Raw genomic sequence first — 22,405 nt, 5'->3', positions numbered from 1 at the left:
CTTTATTCAGGATCATAATCAGGTACACTTTTTTCTTTTATCTCACCACAATGAATCAAAGTTTCTCCAAAGTCAATTTCAATCAATCATTCACTTACTGGATATGAACTTCACACACAAAAACAGGACAAACTATATACACGCTTGTAGATTATTTAAAATCGCTGTCATTGTAATTAACTTTAATATTAAACATAGAAAATGTAATATAAAAGGGTATATATAAGGCACAGTGCATATGAACGGGCATTTACATGTAAACATGCCAGATTGTAGCCGTCAGATAATCTGCAGCCCCTTGTCAAGTTGATGTAACATTTTAGAAACAAATTCAATTTCAAAATAGGCTAAGTCAATACACAATACAAGTACACAAATAATTTGCTCATTCAGCGTCAGACATGATTTCTGCACCATTTTAAATGTATTTTTTATTTTTTAAATGAGATCATATCAAGTTTCATTAATCACCGCTATTCTCACCAGCACAATTGTGCCTCTTAGCTTTAGCCTTACTTGGGAATCTTTGATCACAATCTGAGCAGGCAAAAGGTTGGTCACCAGTGTGGGTTTTTGTGTGTCTTTTTAAGCTTGCCCTGTGAGCAAAATTTTGACCACAAACACAGCAGGCAAAAGGCTTCTCTCCAGCGTGGGTTCTTGTGTGTTTTATTAAGTTTCCCTTCTCTAAAAAACTTTGACCACAAACTGAGCAGGCAAAAGGCTTCTCTGCAGTGTGGGTTCTTGTGTGAGTTGTTAAGGTTTGCTTCACAGCAAATTTTTTACCACAAACTGAGCACGTAAAAGGCTTCTCTCCAGTGTGGGTTCTAGTGTGTATTTTTAAGTTTCCCTTCTGAGCAAAATTTTGACCACAAACTGAGCAGGTAAAAGGCTTCTCTCCAGTGTGGGTTCTTGTGTGTATTTTTAAGTATCCCTTCTGAGAAAAATTTTGACCACAAACTGAGCAGTTAAAAGGTTTGTCACCAGTGTGTGTTCTTGCGTGTATTTTTAAGTTTCCCTTCTGGGCAAAATTTTGACCACAAATTGAGCAGTTAAAAGGTTTGTCACCAGTGTGTGTTCTTGTGTGTATTTGTAAGTGTCCTTTCTGAGCAAAATTTTGACCACAAACTGGGCAGTTAAAAGGTTTGTCAACAGTGTGGGTTCTTGTGTGTTGTTTTAAGTTTCCCTTTTCAGAGAAACCTTGACCACAAACTGAACAAGCAAAAGGTTTCTCACCAGTGTGGGTTCTTGTGTGTATTTTTAACCTTCCCTTCCGAGAAAATTTTTGACCACAAACTGAGCACGTAAAAGGCTTCTCACCAGTGTGGGTTCTTGTGTGTATTTTTAAGCTTCCCTTCAGAGAAAATTTTTGACCACAAACTGAGCAGTTAAAAGGTTTGTCACCAGTGTGGGTTCTAGAGTGTTTTTTTAAGTTTCCCTTGTGAGAAAACTTTTGACCACAAACTAAGCACGTAAAAGGCTTCTCTCCAGTGTGGGTTCTTGTGTGTATTTTTAAGCTTCCCTTCGTAGAAAAACTGTAACCACAAACTGAGCAGTTAAAAGGTTTGTCACCAGTGTGGCCAATCACGTGTTTTCTTAATTGATGCTTGTAGCCAAAGGTTTTTCCACACTGAGAACATTTCCAAGGTTTGCTGTCAGTGTGACATGTCACATCACCGTCAGACTGTTCATAGTCATCAGTGTGAGGAGATTGTAAAGTGTCTTCATCATCTGACATTGGAGCTAACCAGTTGTCTGCTTGTGATCTTCCACGGTGGTCCTCATCATCTTCAGTTTTTATTTGTTGTTTTGAGCTGCTGCTTGGAGGCTCCGCCCCTTTGTTCTCTTCATATTGACATTCATCTTCAATCTTCAAATGGACACCAGTCACAGGCAACTCAGTGAAATCCTCCTCCTCTTTAATGTATGGTGGCAGCTGTTCCTCTTTTTTAATGTTGGGATGCTGTGGCTGCTCCTCTTCTTTAACTTGAAGAGCCTCCATGTCCTCCTCTTTTACGCCAGGGAACTCTGGCTCCTGCCGTTCAGGACAAAGATATTTTTCACTGACGTCTGCAGGACACAAGATACACAATTACACATGGTTTGGTAAAGTTACTTTATTGTGATGTCATGTACTTTATCTTTAAGATGATCACTTGGGCCACAGGAGTGAAAGATCAACAAAGCTGGCAAACGTTACATATTGTCTGTATTTAGTTTCAGTAATCACTTAACATAACTCTGTAACCCTTGTAACACTGATTGTGACTGACTGACTGATTTTTAAAACTAATTAATCGCACAATTTTCCGCAATTAATCACATTTTCCTATTAATGCTTTACTTTTTCCGGCAAATCTTGTAACAGACATTTTTACTTGAGCAAAATTTTGGAAATATTGTAAAATCATAAAAATAAAGTATATTGAGAATCAAAGACTGTTCTAATGGCTTTCTTTGATCCTTGAATAGAAAGAATACAAATGTTAAAACAAAACAATCAAAATGGACTCAAACAATTCTCAGAACTTTTCACAGGTTTAGTTCTGCTCACGAGCACCTCACTCCAGTAGCATTGGTTAACGAGCCAACTTGAGCAAGGAATTTTGCTCTGAGATGATACAACTAATATGCTAGTTGAATTTGGCTCTGAAAAGCACGCAATTTTTTTTTTTGAGTTGTCCAGCATCGCAAGCAAATCAAAAAGTAAAATTACCTATATAGTCCGTGTTTGTTCATCTTCCCGCCAGTAACTCTTCCACGTTTGGCTGCACAATGAGTTAACGGAGGTTTTTTTTTTTTTACGCATTAATTTTGACATAGCTAATGTGTAATATATATATATATATATTAAGGGCGTCAAATTTATCGCGTTAATATCACGCTAACTTAAAGTGACTTTAATGACACCAAATTGTTTTATTTTAACGATTAACGACCGCTCCTTATTTGGAAAGCTTCTACTAAGGGAATTCCAGTCGTGATAGAAATACACTGTACTGCACTGGAGCTACAATACACAATGTTTAAGGGGCAGAATGTTCGAGACTGTAGCACTTCCACCTTCCCTGCTTTGACAGAACACACTCGGTAAGCGAGTGAGGGATTAGCAGAGAGCTAGGTCGCTACAGCTCTCCAAGAGTTGTCCACTCTCAACCCCTGTGACATAATAACATAATTTAGCAGTAATAAATTAAATAATGCATTAAGTTGTATTTTACCATTTAAAAAATGTGCAGAAGTTTGCAAGTTAGTTCATGTTAAAAAAAAAAAAAAAAGATAGCTATTAACTCTTTGACTGCCATAAACGTTATATAACGTTTAGTAAAAACCTACGGAGGGGCGCCGAGGACGTTAAAAGACGTTCACTATGTTTTTTTTTGTTTTGTTTTTTTAAACGGGTGGAGGAAAGCCTTGGGCAGCTGTGCTGAAAGTATCAAGCAGATCTAGTTAGTATAATGACTCGTTTTGGCCCCGAGATGACAGCGATGACTCTCTTTGCACAAGATTGGGTGGGCGTCAGTAGAAGACGTGAGGCGGAGCTAGAGTGTTGAGGGGACAATGGCTGATGAAGCAACAACGGCGACCGGTTGCAAGCGGCTCACGCTTGAGCATTTTTCTTCAAAGACGGAAAGCATCGATCAATACTAAAAAGCGCATTGATGTCGACGATGATGATGATGGTGACACCACAGTTGGAAGCATTGACGCGGCCGTTATTCTCACGTCATAAAGCCTCACCGGCTAGCGCTGCTAACGCCGGAAAATGTGGAGCTGCACAAGCGGACATTCGATCGGGCGATGGAGAGTAGTCGAAAAGCATCAACCAATGCACATTGATGATGATGATGATGATGATGATGGTGGTGACTCCCGAGGTTGACGCCACAGTTGGAAGCATTGACGCGGCCGTTATTCTCACGTCATAAAGCTTCACCGGCTAGCGCTGCTAACGCCGGAAAACGCGGAGCCGCACAAGCGGACATTCGATCGGGCGATGGAGAGTACCCCGAGTCCAATGCATATTCATCGGAGGAGCGGGTACAGTCTGATCACGGAGAAGACACTGGTTCTGGACTACGATGCCACCATGAATGGAGTGGATAAGATGGATCAGAACATCTACCACGCGGTAGGAACTGAAGGACATGAGGAAGCCAGACGTAACACCACCATAACGTAACCGTAGCATGATCCTGATAGTAGACTTGATGGCAACACACACTGCAGTATGTACTTGCTATTCCCCGGAAAAAACGGCCGGCAAGAAAGTGTAGCTTCTGCACGCGAAGAGGCAATCGCAGTGTAACTAATCTGTTGTGCAAATCCTGTTGCGTCTCCTTGCACGCAGGGGAGTGTTACACAAAAAGAAAAACTGTCATTGAAACATCCACATAATTGTAAATAGTACCACAGTTGCACACATTTGTAAATAGTTTGCCAAATTGTTACACTGTTGAATGTAAATAAACGTATTTTGCTATCAAAAACACTTTTTCATTCTTGGTAGTAGTGTTTTATAGAAGTAAAGCACTATTTAGGTGTTTGTGGCATCATTCATGGACAAAAAGAAGTGTAAAATTCACTAGAGAGCATGAAATAATATAGTTTCACTAAAAGCTTGATTTCTCCGTATTTTGGTCCAAAACAAGCGCATTTGGGTGAAACTAACCATTTTCTATTGTTGATTACTAAAGAACGGAATAAGGTAGAAACAAACTTTTTTTTCTGACGAAAGATGAAAGTTCAATCTTTCATTTGGTAGTATGTGTGTTTCCATAGTCCAAACAGAAAAATTTCTGTGGTCCTTGAAAGATCAGTCAAAATGCTTAAATCGGCTGGCACTCACAGCATTCCTTTTCTGAAAACGTCTGGCAGTCAAAGAGTTAATATGAAAAGAACACACCGATTGTGTCTGGTTCGTCATGCAGTAAAGTTGCGGTCATTTTACAATGCACATCCGTATTGAACTTAACAAAATAAAAGCATTCAAGTTTTGCAAAGAAGTCATTGTAACACAGTTTAGCAGTAATAAATTAAACTAGAGCTGCAAGCAACTATAAGGGGCCCTCGCAGCCACTTTGGGGTACTTGCACGTTGGGGTACGGGTGCATTGGGATACTGGCACATTCAAAGCCAAATTTCTTACAAAATGGCATAATTAACCTTTACATATGGATTGTTGTTGTTTTTTTTGCCAGGTGTGATGAGTGTGCAAAGCTGTTTGGTTAATGATAAGACCCTCAAAAATCAGCATCCTTTTTTATTTTTTGGCAATGAGTTTCCCCGATTGGCATTTTTAAAAAGTACATATATACACATCATTGTTAGTTTTACTCACAGCACAATATTGCCTTTATTGTCTATAGAGGGCATCAAAAATAAATAAATAAATAAAAAGTACTTATGTATGAATAGGTCTGATGCCACTGAACATTTTGAGTGGTGGAAAGTAAAAAAATATTCATAAATGATTTGGTTATCACACAAAAAGTATAAAAATTTTGGACAAAATACCATATGTCGTAACTTTTTTTGTCGACCCAAGGGCTAAGGTGGCGTTATATTTATAACTGAATATTGTCAAAGAGATACCTTCAGGTCAACCTATAAACATACATTTGAAGTGTGGGATTTTTTTAAGCATATACCAGGGAGTTATTACACATTTCATCTTTCATGGCGGAGGAAATATGAAACACAAAATATGATGCCCCGCCCCCGTAAATAGTATTTCTAAAACTAAAGATTTTCCCCCGCTGTTGATGGGCCAAGTCTAGGCCAAGTTTGAAGTCAATCGGATCAAATGTGTAGGAGAAATGGGCAAAAGAATGCTAAATGAGCTAAAATCTGGAATGAAAAATGGGACGTTCAAAAATGTGTAGCTCACTTCCTGTTCATTTTAGCATATGGCTCCAAGAGACTTTTTTTGTGGGTGTTGGGCTCCCTCATAGACCTACACATTTCTATAGGTCTTGCTTAAAACGTACAACCGGGGCTGCTTTGTTAAAGATTTCTAAGGGGCGGTAGGGAGTTAGTTTTGTCAAAATTGCACACTACATGAAAAAAATTTGTCAGATGTATGTGGCAAGTTTCATGAGTTTCTGTACATGATTAAGCCCTCAAAATTGACGTTGCTTTCTTGGCGAACAGTGCCTTGCCACGCCCACAACAATTCGCTAAAAGTCACAAACTTCGTGTTGTGACATCATGAAGGCCAAAACACTTTTCTGTGCAATAGTGAGATAGATTCAGTTAATGTGGTAGGAGAAAAAAAAGTCTGAGAAAAACGTTTTAAAAAATTGCCTCTGCAAACTGTTGCCGCTTCCCACACGGCCGTCCACTCGCGGAAGCAGCGAGGCAGGCCCCGATCGGGCGGCGGTGGACCTTCGCGAGAGAAAGAGTGGAGGTCCTTCCTGCCACAATAAGTTTTTTTGTGGTTTGGGCACTATCAAGTTTCCCATACTCACTTGACCGGTGTTAAGTCCATGGCAAACTCCTGAAAATTCTATCTGTTCTCGAAAAAAAAAAAAAGGGGATGTTCCATTCCATATTACATTGTACATAAACAACAGACAATATTTTTGTTTGTATTCAACTGTTAACTATAATAATTGTTTGTGCATATGAATGACGTTATCCCGGAAAGAACAGTTAAGAACTAATCGGGCCGCTCTGTTCTGTACAATTTTGAGTTTTTTAAGATCTTTTGCAGAAGCACTTGACCAAATAACAGGACAATATTCCAAATGTGACAAAACAAGTGATCGAACGACAGTATGTAAAATTGTGGGTGGAACAAATTGAGCATTTTCTTGAAATTGTAATGCCCTTGCCCATCTTAGAAACAATATGATCAATCTGATCAGACCAACGCAGTGAATTATCTATTTTCACACCCAGCAATTTGACCTTGGACACCTGGCTCCTTTGATAATTCGTATGTATAAATTAATTACACCTTGTGAATGAATACATTTAAATCAATAACAGCCAGATATTTATTAAAGATAAATCGATAATGATTTTATCAAGTTAGTTGGTACATATAAATTAATTCCACCTAATTAATTGGTGAATCTAAATCTAAATGACTCAGTTATTTAGTATATCTAAACCATCTTTTTTCAGATAGGTAGTAAATTTTTATCAGTTTGCCATGTGAAATTGATTTGGATCCAATCGTCCTGCACTATATTATTAGCCAATCCAAAATATTTCAACCAGTGACTTCATAAATTAGTATTTGATAGTTTTGTTTAAAACTACATAGTTAAATAAATTGTTTTTAATCAAAGTTGAAGTAGTTAAAATATATTTAATTATATTAATTGTAGTGCTGTCAAAGTCAAAAAGTTAATTGATAAATTAATCAAAAAAAATTATCGCATTCATCATGAATTAACGCAGATTAATTGCACTATTAATTTTGTCCATAGATTAGCCTTTAGCGTGACAGCGGATGGCTACGTTTAAGGTAGCACAGGTTGTGTTCGAGCAATAAACATAATTTCATGCATTAAAGTAAAGCATTTAATTAATGTTTGCATATCACATTTATAATATTTGTTCATTTCAAAATATCGGGGTCGTTTTTTCCCCATTTTAAATTATGCAAGTAATTAACTGATAAGAAAAAGAGAATGGGCGTGTGCAGTGGATCAAACATTTTTGAAGGCGTCCTCATAATATTAAATGTCAAAAGAATTAACACTTAACCGGTGCTCTTCAAATTTGGTGGGAAAAATGTTTTGATAAAAAAGTATTTTTTATTAGGCAATTGATCGTGATTAATCAGAATTCTAAAATTTGATTAATCTGATTAAAATGTAATCGTTTGACAGCTCCAATTAATTGTCACTTTGTTGCCTCAATTTATTTAAGTAGATAATGATCAGACTTTATACAGTGCAGTTAGGAGCGTTAAGACATAATTATGCTGACATTGTATTGTACGGCGCCTGTTGCCAATGTTTAACGGTGACTGCTAGTTAACAGCGAGCTACCAGCACCAAGCAGCTGTCTGATTACTTTTCAAAGGCATAAATACTACAGCCCGTAGACAGCTTGTGAGGATTAACGGTTCAGAAAATGGATCGATGGACTGTGCACACTTTGATGCTGACAGCCTGACTAATTTACCGTTCCTACAACAAACTAGGCTTACTCAAATGTGCTATTTATTTTGCCGATAATTGTGCTATTGTGGGTCTGACGTCACTTTAGTTCCATTGACCAAAATCTATGGGGAGAGATTTGTCTAAAATCTCACTGCTTCAAAAGGAAAACAGTTTGCTGACGAGCACAATTTAAATACTTTTTTTTTTTTAAGTTATTCTAAAAATGAAAACCAGTTGGTTGGTAATTATTACATGCATGTGTTTTTTGTCTTTTGTATTTATAATTGTTCTTTAACCAAGAAAGTATATACAGGTATATTTTTACTTCTATCCAAATACACGATTATTTGCTGGAATTAGGATATCAGAATACCAAAATATTTGTTTTGAGGCACGCCCACACGAGTTCTTTCACCACACACCCCTGTCAAAATTAGCTTGCACCCCACAAGCCGTAGACGCTGGACCCTAACTTCAAATTTTTGCTAACACATATTATTATTATTATTATTATTACTACTACTATAAATTCTGTTTGGTCCAAAAAGAACTTACATAATTATAGTGTTTAAAATAATTGTATTTGTCTTAATATTTTTAAATGTTTTAACATTTTCTAGTTTTGAATAAAAAAAAATATCATTTGAATAATCATGATTTCAATTACCAAAATAATTATGATTTTTATTTTTTCCATAATCGAGCACCCCCAACTGATATTGTAGGAAACAAAAGTAAATTGTACATAATCATTTGCAAACAGCTTGTTAAAAAAAACAGAGGAGAAACTGCTTTTAGCTGTGTACAAGTGACACACTCAGTGATGTGAAAATTAAGTGGTTCTGAGAAATTCAATTGTGTGAAGCGTCTTTCATTGTCCAAAAAAGCGCTGTATAAAACTGAACCATTATTGTTAATAATTCTGATCTGAGAAATGTACCAAAGACACTGATAAAAAACTGTAAATTAACAAAGTGCCTGGATGAAGATTCATTTCAAAATAAATAGACATATTGTTGAAAAGTATTGATCAATCAAGTGACAAACAACTCTATTCAACACACCTCGAGCCTGCTTGCAAACAACGTCCAGCAGTTGACGTTGTCGCTCGTTCTCCTCTTGTGCTCCATAAAGCTCCTCTTCGTACTTAACATTCGTTCTTGTGAACATTTTCACACGATATTCCCGAAACTTTACGGTCACACTTGACGTCTGCTGAGCCAATTTGTCATAACAGACACGTCTACTTTTTTGGCGGCTAGGAAGCTAAGCTACGATAAACAGGGCCAAAAGATTTCGACGAGCACTGTCTTGATACAAATTTAACCTGACACGGAATGTAGCAGTTATGTTTTAACTCCAGTAAAGTAGTGACGGAAGCATAGTGTCGATTATTAAGTTCGTTCGGAAAGAATTCAGTAGAAATTATGCAGTGAACGGCGTGTGGCTACGTAAAAGCAGCCTGCAATGGACTATCTCTCTTGTCACATGAAATCTACGGCAACACCAGTTGGACAAATTTCGTGTCACGAATTGTTTTGTTTTTTTTACTAAAATACCACGTTTAAAATTAGATCCATTTAGAGGATTAAAAAAAGTAAATCTTCAAACTGCATTTGGACGATTAAGAAAATTGTTTAGTTCCTGTTCATTGTTGTTGTAAACTCGTGTGCAGTGTATCACGTTCATCTCTCTACATCCGGAGTATGTGGAGTAAACATTTTTGGCTGGAGAGTACTTTAGAACGTACTTGCGAATATGTTAGAACGTACTCACAATTACATTCGAACTTATTTAAATATGTTCAAACATACTCGCGAATATGTGCAAACATACTCGCGAATACGTTCGACCGTACTTGTAGGCTAAATGCTACAAAGTTAGCATACCTTCCATAATGCCACGTGGTTTTATTAGCGCATGCGCAAGTATTATTAGGCATTTGGGCCACATTATGAATTAGTTTGAAAATTAAGAAGAAAAAACATTGTTTGTTTGTAACGTTTACGATTTATTATGTTTGCAGTGCATGATTAAAGGTTCGTCATTTTTCACCCCACAATGCAACGGGGTATTTGCGCACACACAACTGTACTTCATGGAGGCAAGAGTGGACAGGAGCCTCACCGACAGTGAAAAATAATTTTTGGAGCATGTACCGGGGAGTTATTACCAATTTTGTCTTTCATAGCGAAGGAAATATAAAACAAAAAATATGATGCCCCGCCCTTGTCATATAGAAAACTCAAGATGTTTTCCCCTGTTGATGGCCCAGGTCTTGACATGGTCCAGGCCAAGTTTGAAGTCAATTGGATCAAACGTGTAGAGGATGAAAAAAATTGGCAATAATCCTACATTCAAAAATTCGTAGTTCACTTCCTGTTCATTTAAGCATATGGGTCCAAGAGACTTTTTTGTAGGTCTTGGGCTCCCTCAAATACCAATTTTTTTCGTAGATCTTGCTTAAACGTACAACCGGGGCTGCTTCGTTAAAAATTTCTAGGGTGTTCCACGGTGTAGAGGTAGAGTTCGCCAGTCGGCGAGCTGGAGCTGGAGGTGGGGTGGGCGCGGGTGCCCTCGCCGCTACGCTGTCCGGCACCGCGACCTGGGTACGGGGTGTCCCCGGGGTTTGGGGGCGGTTGGGGCTGTGTTGTGGTGGGTGACGGGTGGGGGGCTGTGGAGTGCCTGGTGGGCCTGCCGTGCCCCGTTCTGCTGCGTTGGGCTTGGAGCGGGGGCCGTGTTGAGGTGGGGAGCGCTCCTGAGTTTGCTCCCCGACCGGTGGCCCCTACGGGGCCTGGAGGTTGTACCTTGGCGCTGCCGCGGCCTGGGGGGCCCTGGGGGGGGGTTGTGCTTGCTCTGTCCTGACCGGGGTAGACAGCTCCCCTCTTTGGTGGAGGTTTTCAGGCATGCCAGATACACCACACCAGCATCTACTGAAATTCAATCACAATGTGCTTTTTCCTCCCGAATAAACAATACCGAGCTCTCTCAGAGAAAAAAAGAAAGAAGATAAGATGCCCATGAACTTAGGCTCACGCTGAGGATTATGAGTTAGGAATGAAAAACGATTATTCTTGTTAATTAGTCATTAAATAGGAGACCTGTCATTAACTAGTGAGATTAAAAGGTGATGACGTGTGCAAATAAATTTATCTCAGTTTAATCACATATTTACAAACTTCAACATTTTTTGATCCACTGCACACTCTCGTTCTCATTTTTTAATCAGTTGAATACTTGCATGATTTAAAATTTAAAAAATACACCCGTAGTTTGACATGAAGAAATATTCTGAATGTCATACACAAACATCCCCACCGTTTACAGTGAGAATTAACAACAATTGTCCTTGAATATAAATATAAAATAATATTCTACCTTAAAAACATACACACATTTAAATATAAATATACATTTATGTTTGACTATATTTCGCTGTTGTATAACTAAGTTTTCTGCTGGCGCTTTCGTTTAAGATCGAGAGCTTCGGTTAATGGATGTACGCATGAGCGTTAAACTTAATTTTATTTTTGAAATTTATCGAACTTCCGCTTACTTCTATTTTGAAAAATTCATCCGATTTTCCGCTATCGAGCTCCCCATGAGTAGTGAGGAGTGAGGACTCCAGGCTGCAGCAATACACTCTTGTTTTTTTTTCACGTAACCAGACAGATGACCTCTGCTAAATCATTCTTTCCGATTTTGTGCTGAACCGACTGCGGCCTCCACAAAGGATGCCCTTCACTACTTTGAAGGACTGCAACATCTTTTAAATTAACGTGTGGATAAACTTGTCTCGTTGCACGTTGATGCTTCTCGGCCTAGTTACCTTAGCTTAGCTCGCCGCTAACAAAGAGAAGCACATAACAAAAAGAGACCAAGTGTGACATTGTTGGCATTATTGTGCTAAAATGTATGCGAGAACGACATCAAAGTACGAGGAGGAACTCTTTGGAGTAAAAGAAGAGAACGAGCAACATCTTCAACTGCTGAACGGTGTTTGCGAAGAGCCTCGAGTTGTGCTACACATAGCAGGTTTGTACACTTCTTTCTCTCCATTGCTTAGCAAAAACATCAGTATAAAAAATATCCCTTGTGTACAGCGTACACAGTAAAATAATAGGGCTCATTTACCGCGACATCAGCTGACGTCAACATTCTCCATGTTGCATGTAGCAGCGAACGTAGACGTAACCTGGGACCGACACCTTGCAAAAATACGTGTTCTAAATGGTTTGGATCAGTGTGAAATTCCCAATACAGATTGGAGCAGCAACCCGGACTTACTGCTTCCTTTGTGTGCGCCGGACATTTTCGCGTACGTAGTTGTTGGCAAGAGGAACTAGATGACATGATCGCATGTGACAACCATAACTGTCAGATTCAGTGGTTCCACTTCAGTTGAGTGGGACTAAAACATGCCCCAGCACCCAGCGTGACTTGGTTTTGTCCTTCATGTCAATGCATCACCTGCCTAAAATAATGACCTTTTCAAGTTGATTTATGAGAGGTACATATAAAATAAGTGCTGTGAGTATGTAAATTTTTCAATATTCCTACAATTAGGGATTGTTGTAATTACACATTTTCATGTGCAGTATACACACCTTAAAGCTAAGAAACATTTCACATTTTAATGTTTACATACCTGAAAGCTAGAACCATTTCAGATGGTTGCTGCACATTTTCATGTTTACGTACCTTGAAGCGCGAAACATTTCAGATTGTTGTACTTTTTTTAGCTTGCATGCACCTAAATGTATATATATTTATTAAGTTTCATTTTTACTTTTGCAACATTAATTGATCTTTTTTTTCCTGAAACAAGTGCAAATAAGTTTAGTAGAAAGACAACTGATGAGTAAAAGGACTAACAATTTAATTTCTTACATAGGAGAAACAATACAGAAAGCAGTTGTATTATTGATGTTGCACAACAACACTCGGGCTCAGGTTGGTTAGTGCAGTGTCACAATCTTGTCAACAGCTAGTGATATATTGTCCAAACCATGGCCATCATTTTTTCTTAGCGGCCATTGGCATAAACTAAAATAAAATTTGACATGGCACATGTCATTCGTCTGCTCATCTCTCACTTCTTTGTTTTCTTTGCAACGCTACGATACATACTGAACTGCACGCTAATTTTAGATGTTGATTTCCAATTCTATTTGAGCCATAATTTACTTGTAATGTAAAATTGAAGATATATGTTATAGTTTGGACACGTTTCGAGACCGAAATTGCGATCTCAGACACTGCGGTTTTGAGATCGTCAAAGCTGTGTTTTTTTTAAGTGCTCTCATCCCTCAAGTTCACACATACACTAGCCAGCTCCAAAATGTTTTTGTTTTTTTTAAAGTGCCGCGTCTGTCACACTGTCGACGAGGCACCCGGAGGTACTTTGTTGTTTTGCGGCTGCTTGACCAGTTGTGAACGCGAGGCGCTAAGCTAACTTGCTTTGCGGCAAAACTGTCAGGTTAATAATAAGTCTGTATGCTGTAGCAGCAGCAAACTGCGGGGTGCAGAACGCAGATCCTCTGCTCCGTGGTAACAAATAAACGACTAAAAGTAGCGGTTTCAGCCTCCACACGGACAGTCCCTAAGAGTGCTAATCACTCATGTGAAATGCAGAGCCAGGAATGACCCAAAATAAGTGCTTGGGCGTACAGTAGACTTTTCACAGTAGTCGGGTCAGAACCGCGTTAAAGCGGAGAGCCAGTAACTATGAACAGAACATTTGTACTACAATTAATACGTATTCTAGACTGAAAATAAGATGACGGCTAGCCTGTTAGTACACGTACGAATGGCTGAGCACACTAACTGCTGACGTCAGCCATGATGTCATTTACTTGTATTTGCACTCTTTTCCATCACTGATTTCTGAGATCTACACAGTAATAGGGCTCAAAATTACTACTAATTTTGTTATCAGTGGTTTTTTTTTATATTTAATAGGGGGATACAGACGATACATAACATTTGCCACCTTTGTTATTATTTTACGCATGTGGCCAATGTGATCATCTTAAAGATAAAATACATATCACAATAAAGTGACTTTACTCAACCATGTGTATCTTGTGTCCCGCAGACGTCAGTAAAAAATATCTTTGTCCTGAGCAGCAGGAGCTGGAGTTCCCTGGCGTAAAAGAGGAGGAGGACATGGAGGCTCTTCATGTGAAAGAAGAGGAGCAGCTGCCACCATACATTAAAGAGGAGGAGGATTTCACAGAGTTGCCCGTGACTGGTGTCAATTTAAAGACTGAAGATGAATGTCAATATGACGAGAACAAAGGGGCGCAGCCTTCAAGCAGCAGCTCAAGACAACAAATAACAACAGAAAGCGATGATGACCACCGTGGAGGATCACAAGCAGACAGCTGGTTAGCTCCAATGTCAGATGGTGAAGACACGTCACACTCTCCTCACACTGATGACTATGAACAGTCTGACAGCAAACCTTGGAAATGTTCACACTGTGGAAAAACGTTTGGCTGCAAGAATCAATTAAGAAAACACGTGATTGGCCACACTGGTGACAAACCTTTTAACTGTTCAGTTTGTGGTCAAAATTTTGCTCAGGTGGGAGTCTTAAAAAGACACACAAGAATCCACACTGGTGACAAACCTTTTACGTGCTCAGTTTGTGGTCAAAAGTTTTCTCAGAAAGGAAGCTTAAAAACACACACAAGAACCCACACTGGTGAGAAGCCTTTTGCCTGCTCAGATTGTGGTCAAAGTTTCTCTGAGAAGGGAAACTTAATGAAACACACAAGAACCCACACTGGAGAGAAGCCTTTTACGTGCTCAGTTTGTGGTCAAAATTTTGCTCGCAAGGGACACTTAAAAATACACACAAGAACCCACACTGGAGAGAAGCCTTTTACCTGCTCAGTTTGTGAGCAACATTTTTCTCAGAAGGGAAGCTTAAAAATACATGCAAGAACCCACACTGGAGAGAAGCCTTTTGCCTGCTCAATTTGTGGTCAAAGTTTCTCTGACAAGGGAAACTTAATACAACACACAAGAACCCATCCTGGAGAGAAACCCTTTGCCTGCTCAGTTTGTTGTCAAAGATTCCCAAGTAAGGCTAAAGCTAAGAGGCACAAGTGTGCTGGTGAGAATAGCAGTGATTAATGAAACTATTATGATTATTTTTACCTTATAAGCAAGTGACTAAATGTGTCTTATCCTAAAAGTAGTAGGTCTATATAGTTTATCTTTTCTTTTAATTACTTATGCTATCCGCTTTTTATTTATTTGCTTGAGTTACTCAATCTTGGATGTAAGATCAATTTAAGGAACTTTTGAGTTGTAGCAGCTCTACTGTGAAATTCATTTGAGAGTGATTCCTATGTAGTTTTAATCATTTATATTATTTCTAAAATGTTAATAAATATGCAAAATATTCCTCTTTTAGTTATTTCTAACTTATTTTACAATACCAGAGTGAAAGAATATCTCTTATGTATTTTTTTCTAACTTTAATAAACTTGTTAGCTATTCAGAGAAATTAAGAGTTTAAGTGATTTAAAACATTTTTTTTAAATTATCGGTTTATGAATTAAAGTTAGAGCAACTAGTTTAACAAACTTCCAACTTATTAGTAGAGCTGTCAAACTTATTTTTTTAAATCAAATAAATCACATCTTAGAATTTGGATTAATCACGATTGATTGCTTAATTAAAACTGCTTTTTTTATCAACATTTTTTGCTCGCCAAATTTGAAGAGCACCTGTTGTGTTTATTGTTTCGACATTTAATGTTATGAGGACGTCTTCAACATTTTCATCATGAGATGATTTGGTCCCGCAAAATATTGCAAAAATACCCCCAAGACTTGGCAATTATTGTAAGAGCTTCAATAAAGCCTGTTTGGTCGCTATGAATGATTGTCGAGATGACTGTTTCTAGTCTAGATGCGAAAGCCTTAGTGATAATTTTAATATCAGTGTTATCAGCTTTTATCTTTCCTTTATAGTAGAGTGTGCGAACCCTGCACAATCCAGTTTCTTTGTGGAGGGGAGGGGTGGAGTTTCTTACCTCAAGTCATTTTTACTGTAATCGTTCACTAATCAAAGAAATGACAGGTTGCTAAACAATGCCGGGGCACGTGCAGGTATTCACAGTCACGACAAATCAGAGTCTTCAATTTTTTTGCAATGTGGAAACACCTACGCAAGCGCCAGGAGAACATGTTACAGCCGGACCGGGGGCTGGAGTTTCTTGGTAGTGATAGTTTTTCTGCAGTGAATTATAAACTGGCTTTAGCCTTGAGTATATTCTTCATATAATTTAGGAACGGTTTTGTACTTTTTTCCCCCTGTTTTTCGAGAAGGGACACCTCAGAAACTGGGAAAGGCGCCAAGCCAGGTCACTGCGACACAACAGCCTCGCTCAAGTCACCCATCTAATCATTAAGAGGCCTAATATAACAAGCTCGATTTAAAATAGGTTTGTCTGAAATAATTAGTGAAACACAATCTGTTTTTTAAAAGGTAAGTCAAGTCACACTAATATTAAACTTGTATGGGATTTGCTTCATTATAGTCAAATAGTTGATGAAAGAGGATAAACCATTACTGTTTATAATGGTTGCTGAAATGTTATCTATTTTATTAAGAACCAGTAGGATTAGAGGGTTGAAGGTAATGGAACAGAAAATTGTGATACGTCAATTAGCAGATGATACAACTTAATTTTTAGAGTATGTGGATCAAGTTTTTAGATTTTAATATCTTTAGACTCAGTGGAGTCTTATATGGAGATTTATCGGGCCGGGGGCTGCAGCGGCACAGGCGAACGGGCCGGGGGCCGCTGCCGCACGACGTGCGCCGCTGGAACGGGAACCGGTGGCGGCCGCAGGACGTGCGCCGCCGGAACTGGAAGCGGGCGCTGTACGGGCGCCGCCAGAACTGGCAACGGGCGCTCAACTAGCGCCGCCGGGAAAAAACGGACGCTACGCGAGCGCCGCCAAAGCATCGGCAACGGGCGCTGCAATCAGCGCAGCCGGAAAAACAGGCAACGGGCGCTACACGAGCGCCGTCAGAACATCGGCAACGGGCGCTGTACGAGCGCCGCCAGAACATCGGCAACGGGCGCTGTACGAGCGCCGCCAGAACATCGGCAACGGGCGCTGTACGAGCGCCGCCAGAACTGGGCAACAGTCGCTCCACACGCGCCGCCGGAAACTGGAAGCGGGCGCTGCATGCGCGCCGCCGAAACTGGAACGGTACCTGCCTCTTGGTCCGCTGGGTCCGTTTATGGTGGGATCATTCTGTCACGGTGTGGTCACGGCGCGGCGTGGTGTCTGTCGGCGTGTGAAGTGGAGGACCCAAAATGCAGGGAGGCAGGAGAACCACAGCAGGAGTGCGAAACTGGCGTGCTTTATTTTACAGAAAACACTAACCGGGGTACTGGTTAATGCTAACTAAACAACAAACTGAAAAGATACAAAATCAAAATGACAGCCAGAACTCCGGGGGTGACCGTGACAAGCGGCAATGATCCCACGTCGACTGATCACCACCCGGGAATTAAATACACTCACACTAATTGGGTAACTAGCCACACCTGGGGCCAGGCATAAGTGGCTGAGGGACCGGATTGATCAACCCGGAAGGGCTGGAACCCACTCAGGACTAATCGGGACCCTCAACCAAAACCAGATCTTCCCAGACATGACAACTTGTTAGACAAAAATGGGAACCTGTTGCGACGTGAAGACTTTTGTCAAAAATACCAAATACAATGTTGTCTAACATACAAAGATAACAAATGCAATTCCGATCTCTTTAAGAATGATGGTGAAAGAAGATGTTCGGAATTCTGGAGTCTCTGGAGCATTGGGGGACTGGATTTTTGTGGTTATAAATGTAATAACAAGGTTATCAGGAAAGTGCTGTCAGATGAATATTATTGTAATTTCATTAAAAGGTCATATATTGTGAAACAATTTGATATTCACAAGATTAAAAACATGAGAAACAATTATATATCATTTCCAGTACCCCCCAAAGCAAAAGAGGTCCCATTCAAAATGTTGAACAAAATGTACCTGACAATTGAGTTTTTAAGACTGAGGTTTGATTTTGATGTAAATAATTGTGTGTTCTGTGATGTGGATGTAAAAAACCTGAACCATATTTTCTTTCACTCCAATGTAGCACAATTCCTTCTGGACTAATTTAAGGAGTTGGTTGCAATAAAAAAAAAAATATTTCCCCCTGACAGAAGAGTCGATTTTGTTTGCTGTGTTTCAAGAAGATAAGAAACTAGAATTTGTTTTGAATATTTTGTTGCTTTAGAATATTTTTTATTCACAAGTGCAGATATTTAAAAACAAAACTTTGCCTACTCCACTGGAAATATGACTTTCTACTATCATGTAAATCTTTGAAATTGGTTATTGATAGAAAAGCCCTTAATTTAGTTTCTTTATTGGATATAATTGATTTGTTATAGAAAGTCCTCTTACAAATATAATTTCTGTTGGTCTTAATTTTTATTTTAGTTGTTGTTTTTTTTTTGTTGTTTTTGTTTTGTTTTTTGTTTTTTGTTTTGTTTTGTTTTTTGTTTTGTTTTTTGTTTTGTTTTTTGTTTTGTTTTTTGTTTTGTTTTTTGTTTTGTTTTTTGTTTTGTTTTTTGTTTTGTTTTTTGTTTTGTTTTTTGTTTTGTTTTTTGTTTTGTTTTTTGTTTTGTTTTTTGTTTTGTTTTTTGTTTTGTTTTTTGTTTTGTTTTTTGTTTTGTTTTTTGTTTTGTTTTGTTTTATGTTTAGTTTTTTTGTTTAGTTTTTTGTTTACCTTTTTATTTTCTACGTTCAATTGTATTGTTAGAATACTTATGCTCAGTCTATGTCTAGCAGTTTGTCATTTGATGATACGAGTGCCTTGTGTTTGTTTGTGTATAATTGTTCAATAAAAAAAAACACTGAACTGGGTTGATTTTGACCACAATGCATTGCGAGTATGAAAAACACATGGCGCGAGAATCAAATTAATATATACTATGGAAATAATTTATGCGTTTTAGTTGAAAAAAATTGCAACAAAGGAACTCAAGAACAGTTTTAAAACATTTTCATTCACAATAAATAATCGAATCTTTATGCGCTGGTGCGTCGTAAAAGTTACGGGTCACACTCCACGCCCGGTAGGTGGCGGCAATGCGCCTTTGCGTTGGTTTGCCAAACGCCAAACAAACTCCAGTAGAAGAAGATCACCCGGAGCATGGCATTACATGGGTAAAGTTGAACGTTGCTTGCAATCGGCCAATGAGTGAAAAACGAATTGTTGCCGATAGTACTGAACGGGCTCGACACAGTACTTCACGTTCACTAACGTTTGTGTTCGGGTTAACTCGTCTCGTTGCGCGTTGAAGCTTCTCTGCCTAGCTTAATTTAGCTCGCTAGCTGCTAACCAAGACACGCGTTTGGTAGAAAGTGTTGAGATTCTCCTGTTAAAATGTGCGCAAGAATGACAGCAAAGTACGCGGAGGAACTATGTGGAACAGAAGAGGAAAACGAGCGTTGTCGTCAACTAGTGGACGCAGTCAGACTTTGCCAGCAGCCACGTGTTGTGTTACACGGAGCAGGTTTGCACACTTTTTACTTTCACTTGCTTATTAGCATTTAGTAAATGCCGTTTACTAGTGATAAAGAAATATATGCCAAAAGAATAACATCTTAAATGGAACTATTCCTGTAAGCATGATTGTACCATGTAAAGGAGAAGAGGTCACATTGTTGGATAAGGTTGTGTTTGATTTCTTGTGTCTTGCAGACATCAGTGAATATGTTTGTCCTGAGCAGCAGGAGCCAGAGCATCTTCACATTAAAAAAGAAGAGGAGGATGAAGAGGCCCCCCACTTTAAAGAGGAAGAAGAGCAGCAACAGTCTCCTTTCATCAAAAAAGAGGAGGAGCCAGAGCACTCTTGCATGAAAGGAGAGAGAGAAGACCCTCCCGACATCAAAGAGGAGCAAGAGGAGAAGGATGTCTATATGTTGCCATCAACTTGTGTCTCCTTGAAGAGTGAAGATGGTGCAAGTGAGGTGAGCAGAGGGGCGGAGCCTCCAAGCACCTGCTCATGTCAAAAAATGACAACTGAAGGTGATGGAGACCACTGTGGAGGATCACAAGCAGACGGCCTCCTAGCTCCACGATCAGATAGTGACGACGCTATGTCACACACTCTTCTCGATGAAGAGTCTGAAGGTAATATGGCATGTCAGACTGACAACAAGCGCTGGAAATGCTCTCGGTGTAGGAAAACTTATGCTCATAAAAGCTGTTTGAAAGAACACATGAGAATTCACACTGGTGAGAAACCTTTTGCCTGCTCAGTTTGTGGTCAAATATTCTCTCATAAGGGAAGCTTAAAAAAGCACACAAGAACCCACACTGGTGAGAAACCTTTTGCCTGCACAGTTTGTGGTCAAAAATTCTCTGAGAAGGGAAACTTAAAAATGCACACAAGAACTCACACTGGTGAGAAACCTTTTGCCTGCTCAGTTTGTGGTCAAAAATTCTCTCAGAAGGTAAACTTAAAAATGCACTCAAGAACCCACACTGGTGAGAAACCTTTTGCTTGCTCAGTCTGTGGCCAAAGATTCTCTCAGAAGGAAAGCTTAAAAATGCACTCAAGAACCCACACTGGTGAGAAACCTTTTGCTTGCTCAGTTTGTGATCAAAGATTCTCTTGGAGAGCAAGGTTAGAAATTCACACAAGAACACACACTGGTGTGCAACCTTTTGCCTGCTCACTTTGCGGTCAAATATCCTCTCATAAGGGAAGCTTAAAAATACACATGAGAACCCACACTGGAGAGAAACCCTTTGCCTGCTCAGTTTGTGGTCAAAGCTTCTCTCAAAGGGGAAACTTAAAAATTCACACAAGAACACATACTGGTGAGAAACCTTTTGCTTGCTCAGTTTGTGATCAAAGATTCTCTCGGAGAGCAAGCTTAGAAATTCACACAAGAACACACACTGGTGAGAAACCTTTTGCTTGCTCAGTTTGTGATCAAAGATTCTCTCGGAGAGCAAGCTTAGAAATTCACACAAGAACACACACTGGTGAGAGCCTCCTATGGGCAAGTGTTGAGAATTAGCGCTGGTGCAAAAATATTTTAACCAATGCATGCACTTAATGCTATGATGTCCATAAGAAGTGATTGATTAGATGGACTGTGAAGAAACTGATGTTTCATGGGAAGGTTAAATGTGATTCTCAATGAAATACAAATCAGCCTTCTTTGTCAATGAACTGGGTTAGATATGTTGACTTCCAAGCTATTCAGTGTTCAAAGTCCCTTTTATGTTATTTTTATTGTGAATGTTTTGGTATGATTATCATTCTATAATTTTCAATGTGATTCATTGCTGTATGCCTTATATCTAACTATGTTCTGCTTCCTCTATTGTAGAATTGATAATTTGTAGTTTTTTGTTATTAATCATGCACAAATTATAATAACCTACATCAGGATTTTATTTCTCAAATGTTTTTGTTACTCTTTAGGCATGAGACGTGGAGGAAACTCGGAAAATAGCACATTTAAGAATCTATGTAACACGGGTGATTGGAAATATATGCCAAAAGTATAACATCTTAAATGGAACTATTCCTGTAAGCATGATTGTACCATGTAAAGGAGAAGAGGTCACATTGTTGGATAAGGTTGTCACTGTGTGCTGTGCCCTGGCAAATCCCTGTCCAACTGTCGTGTCGATGCATAGATGACCCAAGATGTACAGGTGTTTCGATTTTTATTATTTGTGTGCAACCTAAACTTGTAAACATTCTTTTTTTTTTTAACCATAATAAAAGAAAAATCACCAAGACTTGTAAACATTCTTTAAGCATAAAAAATGGTCATGTACTTAAGCAAATAAGTTAAACTCTTTAAAGTGTACATTTGTGAACAGTGCAAAATTACAACACAAGGAAAAGCTAACATGTATGGTTAGTACAGAGCTAGTAACATTAGGTGCTTAGCTTTATTTGTGAGGTAAACTGAAATATTGAAAAACAGGCTTAAATTAACAGACATATGTTTTTTAATTCGAACACTGAGGGCAAATCCAAAAATCTGACTGAGCTGTTGTGAGGTGTAAGCCAACACAACTCAAATAAAACCTTCATTTTTTTCCTTTTTTTTTCTTGGAGAGCTCAGTATTGTTCATTCGGTAATTTTACCGATTTGGATTTGGATTTGAACTTTTTCAATATTTGAGGAATGGATTATTTTTACCTTATAAGCGAGTGACTAAATGTGTCTTAT

General features: G+C 38.9%; 2 protein-coding genes and 1 pseudogene across 3 annotated transcripts; 2 read left to right on the top strand and 1 right to left on the bottom strand.

Moving 5' to 3' along the window:
- LOC147157160 (uncharacterized) lies at positions 1 to 9,593 on the bottom strand. The gene is made up of 2 exons (XM_086064042.1): positions 9,182 to 9,593; positions 1 to 2,067 (listed from the first exon to the last, which is right to left on the bottom strand). Exons 1-2 carry the CDS (start codon positions 9,285 to 9,287, stop codon positions 464 to 466), a joined length of 1,710 nt encoding a protein of 569 aa, XP_085920168.1. The 5' UTR covers positions 9,288 to 9,593; the 3' UTR covers positions 1 to 463.
- A 2,125-nt stretch (positions 9,594 to 11,718) lies between these two features.
- Positions 11,719 to 16,013, top strand: LOC147157159 (uncharacterized). 2 transcript variants are annotated; one of them, XM_086064047.1, is made up of 2 exons: positions 11,719 to 12,152; positions 14,247 to 16,013. In XM_086064047.1, the coding sequence occupies exon 2, from the start codon at positions 14,286 to 14,288 to the stop codon at positions 15,258 to 15,260; it is 975 nt and encodes a 324-aa protein (XP_085920173.1). In that variant the 5' UTR covers positions 11,719 to 12,152; positions 14,247 to 14,285; the 3' UTR covers positions 15,261 to 16,013. The 2 variants fall into 2 exon arrangements, with proteins under 2 accessions (XP_085920173.1, XP_085920172.1); XM_086064046.1 differs by having other exon boundaries at positions 14,215 to 16,013.
- Positions 16,014 to 19,341: 3,328 nt separating this feature from the next.
- LOC147157158 (uncharacterized) lies at positions 19,342 to 21,963 on the top strand (annotated as a pseudogene).
- Positions 21,964 to 22,405: the final 442 nt, after the last annotated feature.

This window comes from Leptonotus elevatus, chromosome 20 (assembly GCF_054856555.1).
Source record: "Leptonotus elevatus isolate MCC_2025b chromosome 20, RoL_Lele_1.0, whole genome shotgun sequence".
Taxonomy (NCBI): Eukaryota; Metazoa; Chordata; class Actinopteri; order Syngnathiformes; family Syngnathidae; genus Leptonotus; species Leptonotus elevatus.
The sequence above is the reverse complement of the archived record's forward strand: the minus strand, read 5'-3'. Positions and strand labels throughout refer to the sequence as shown.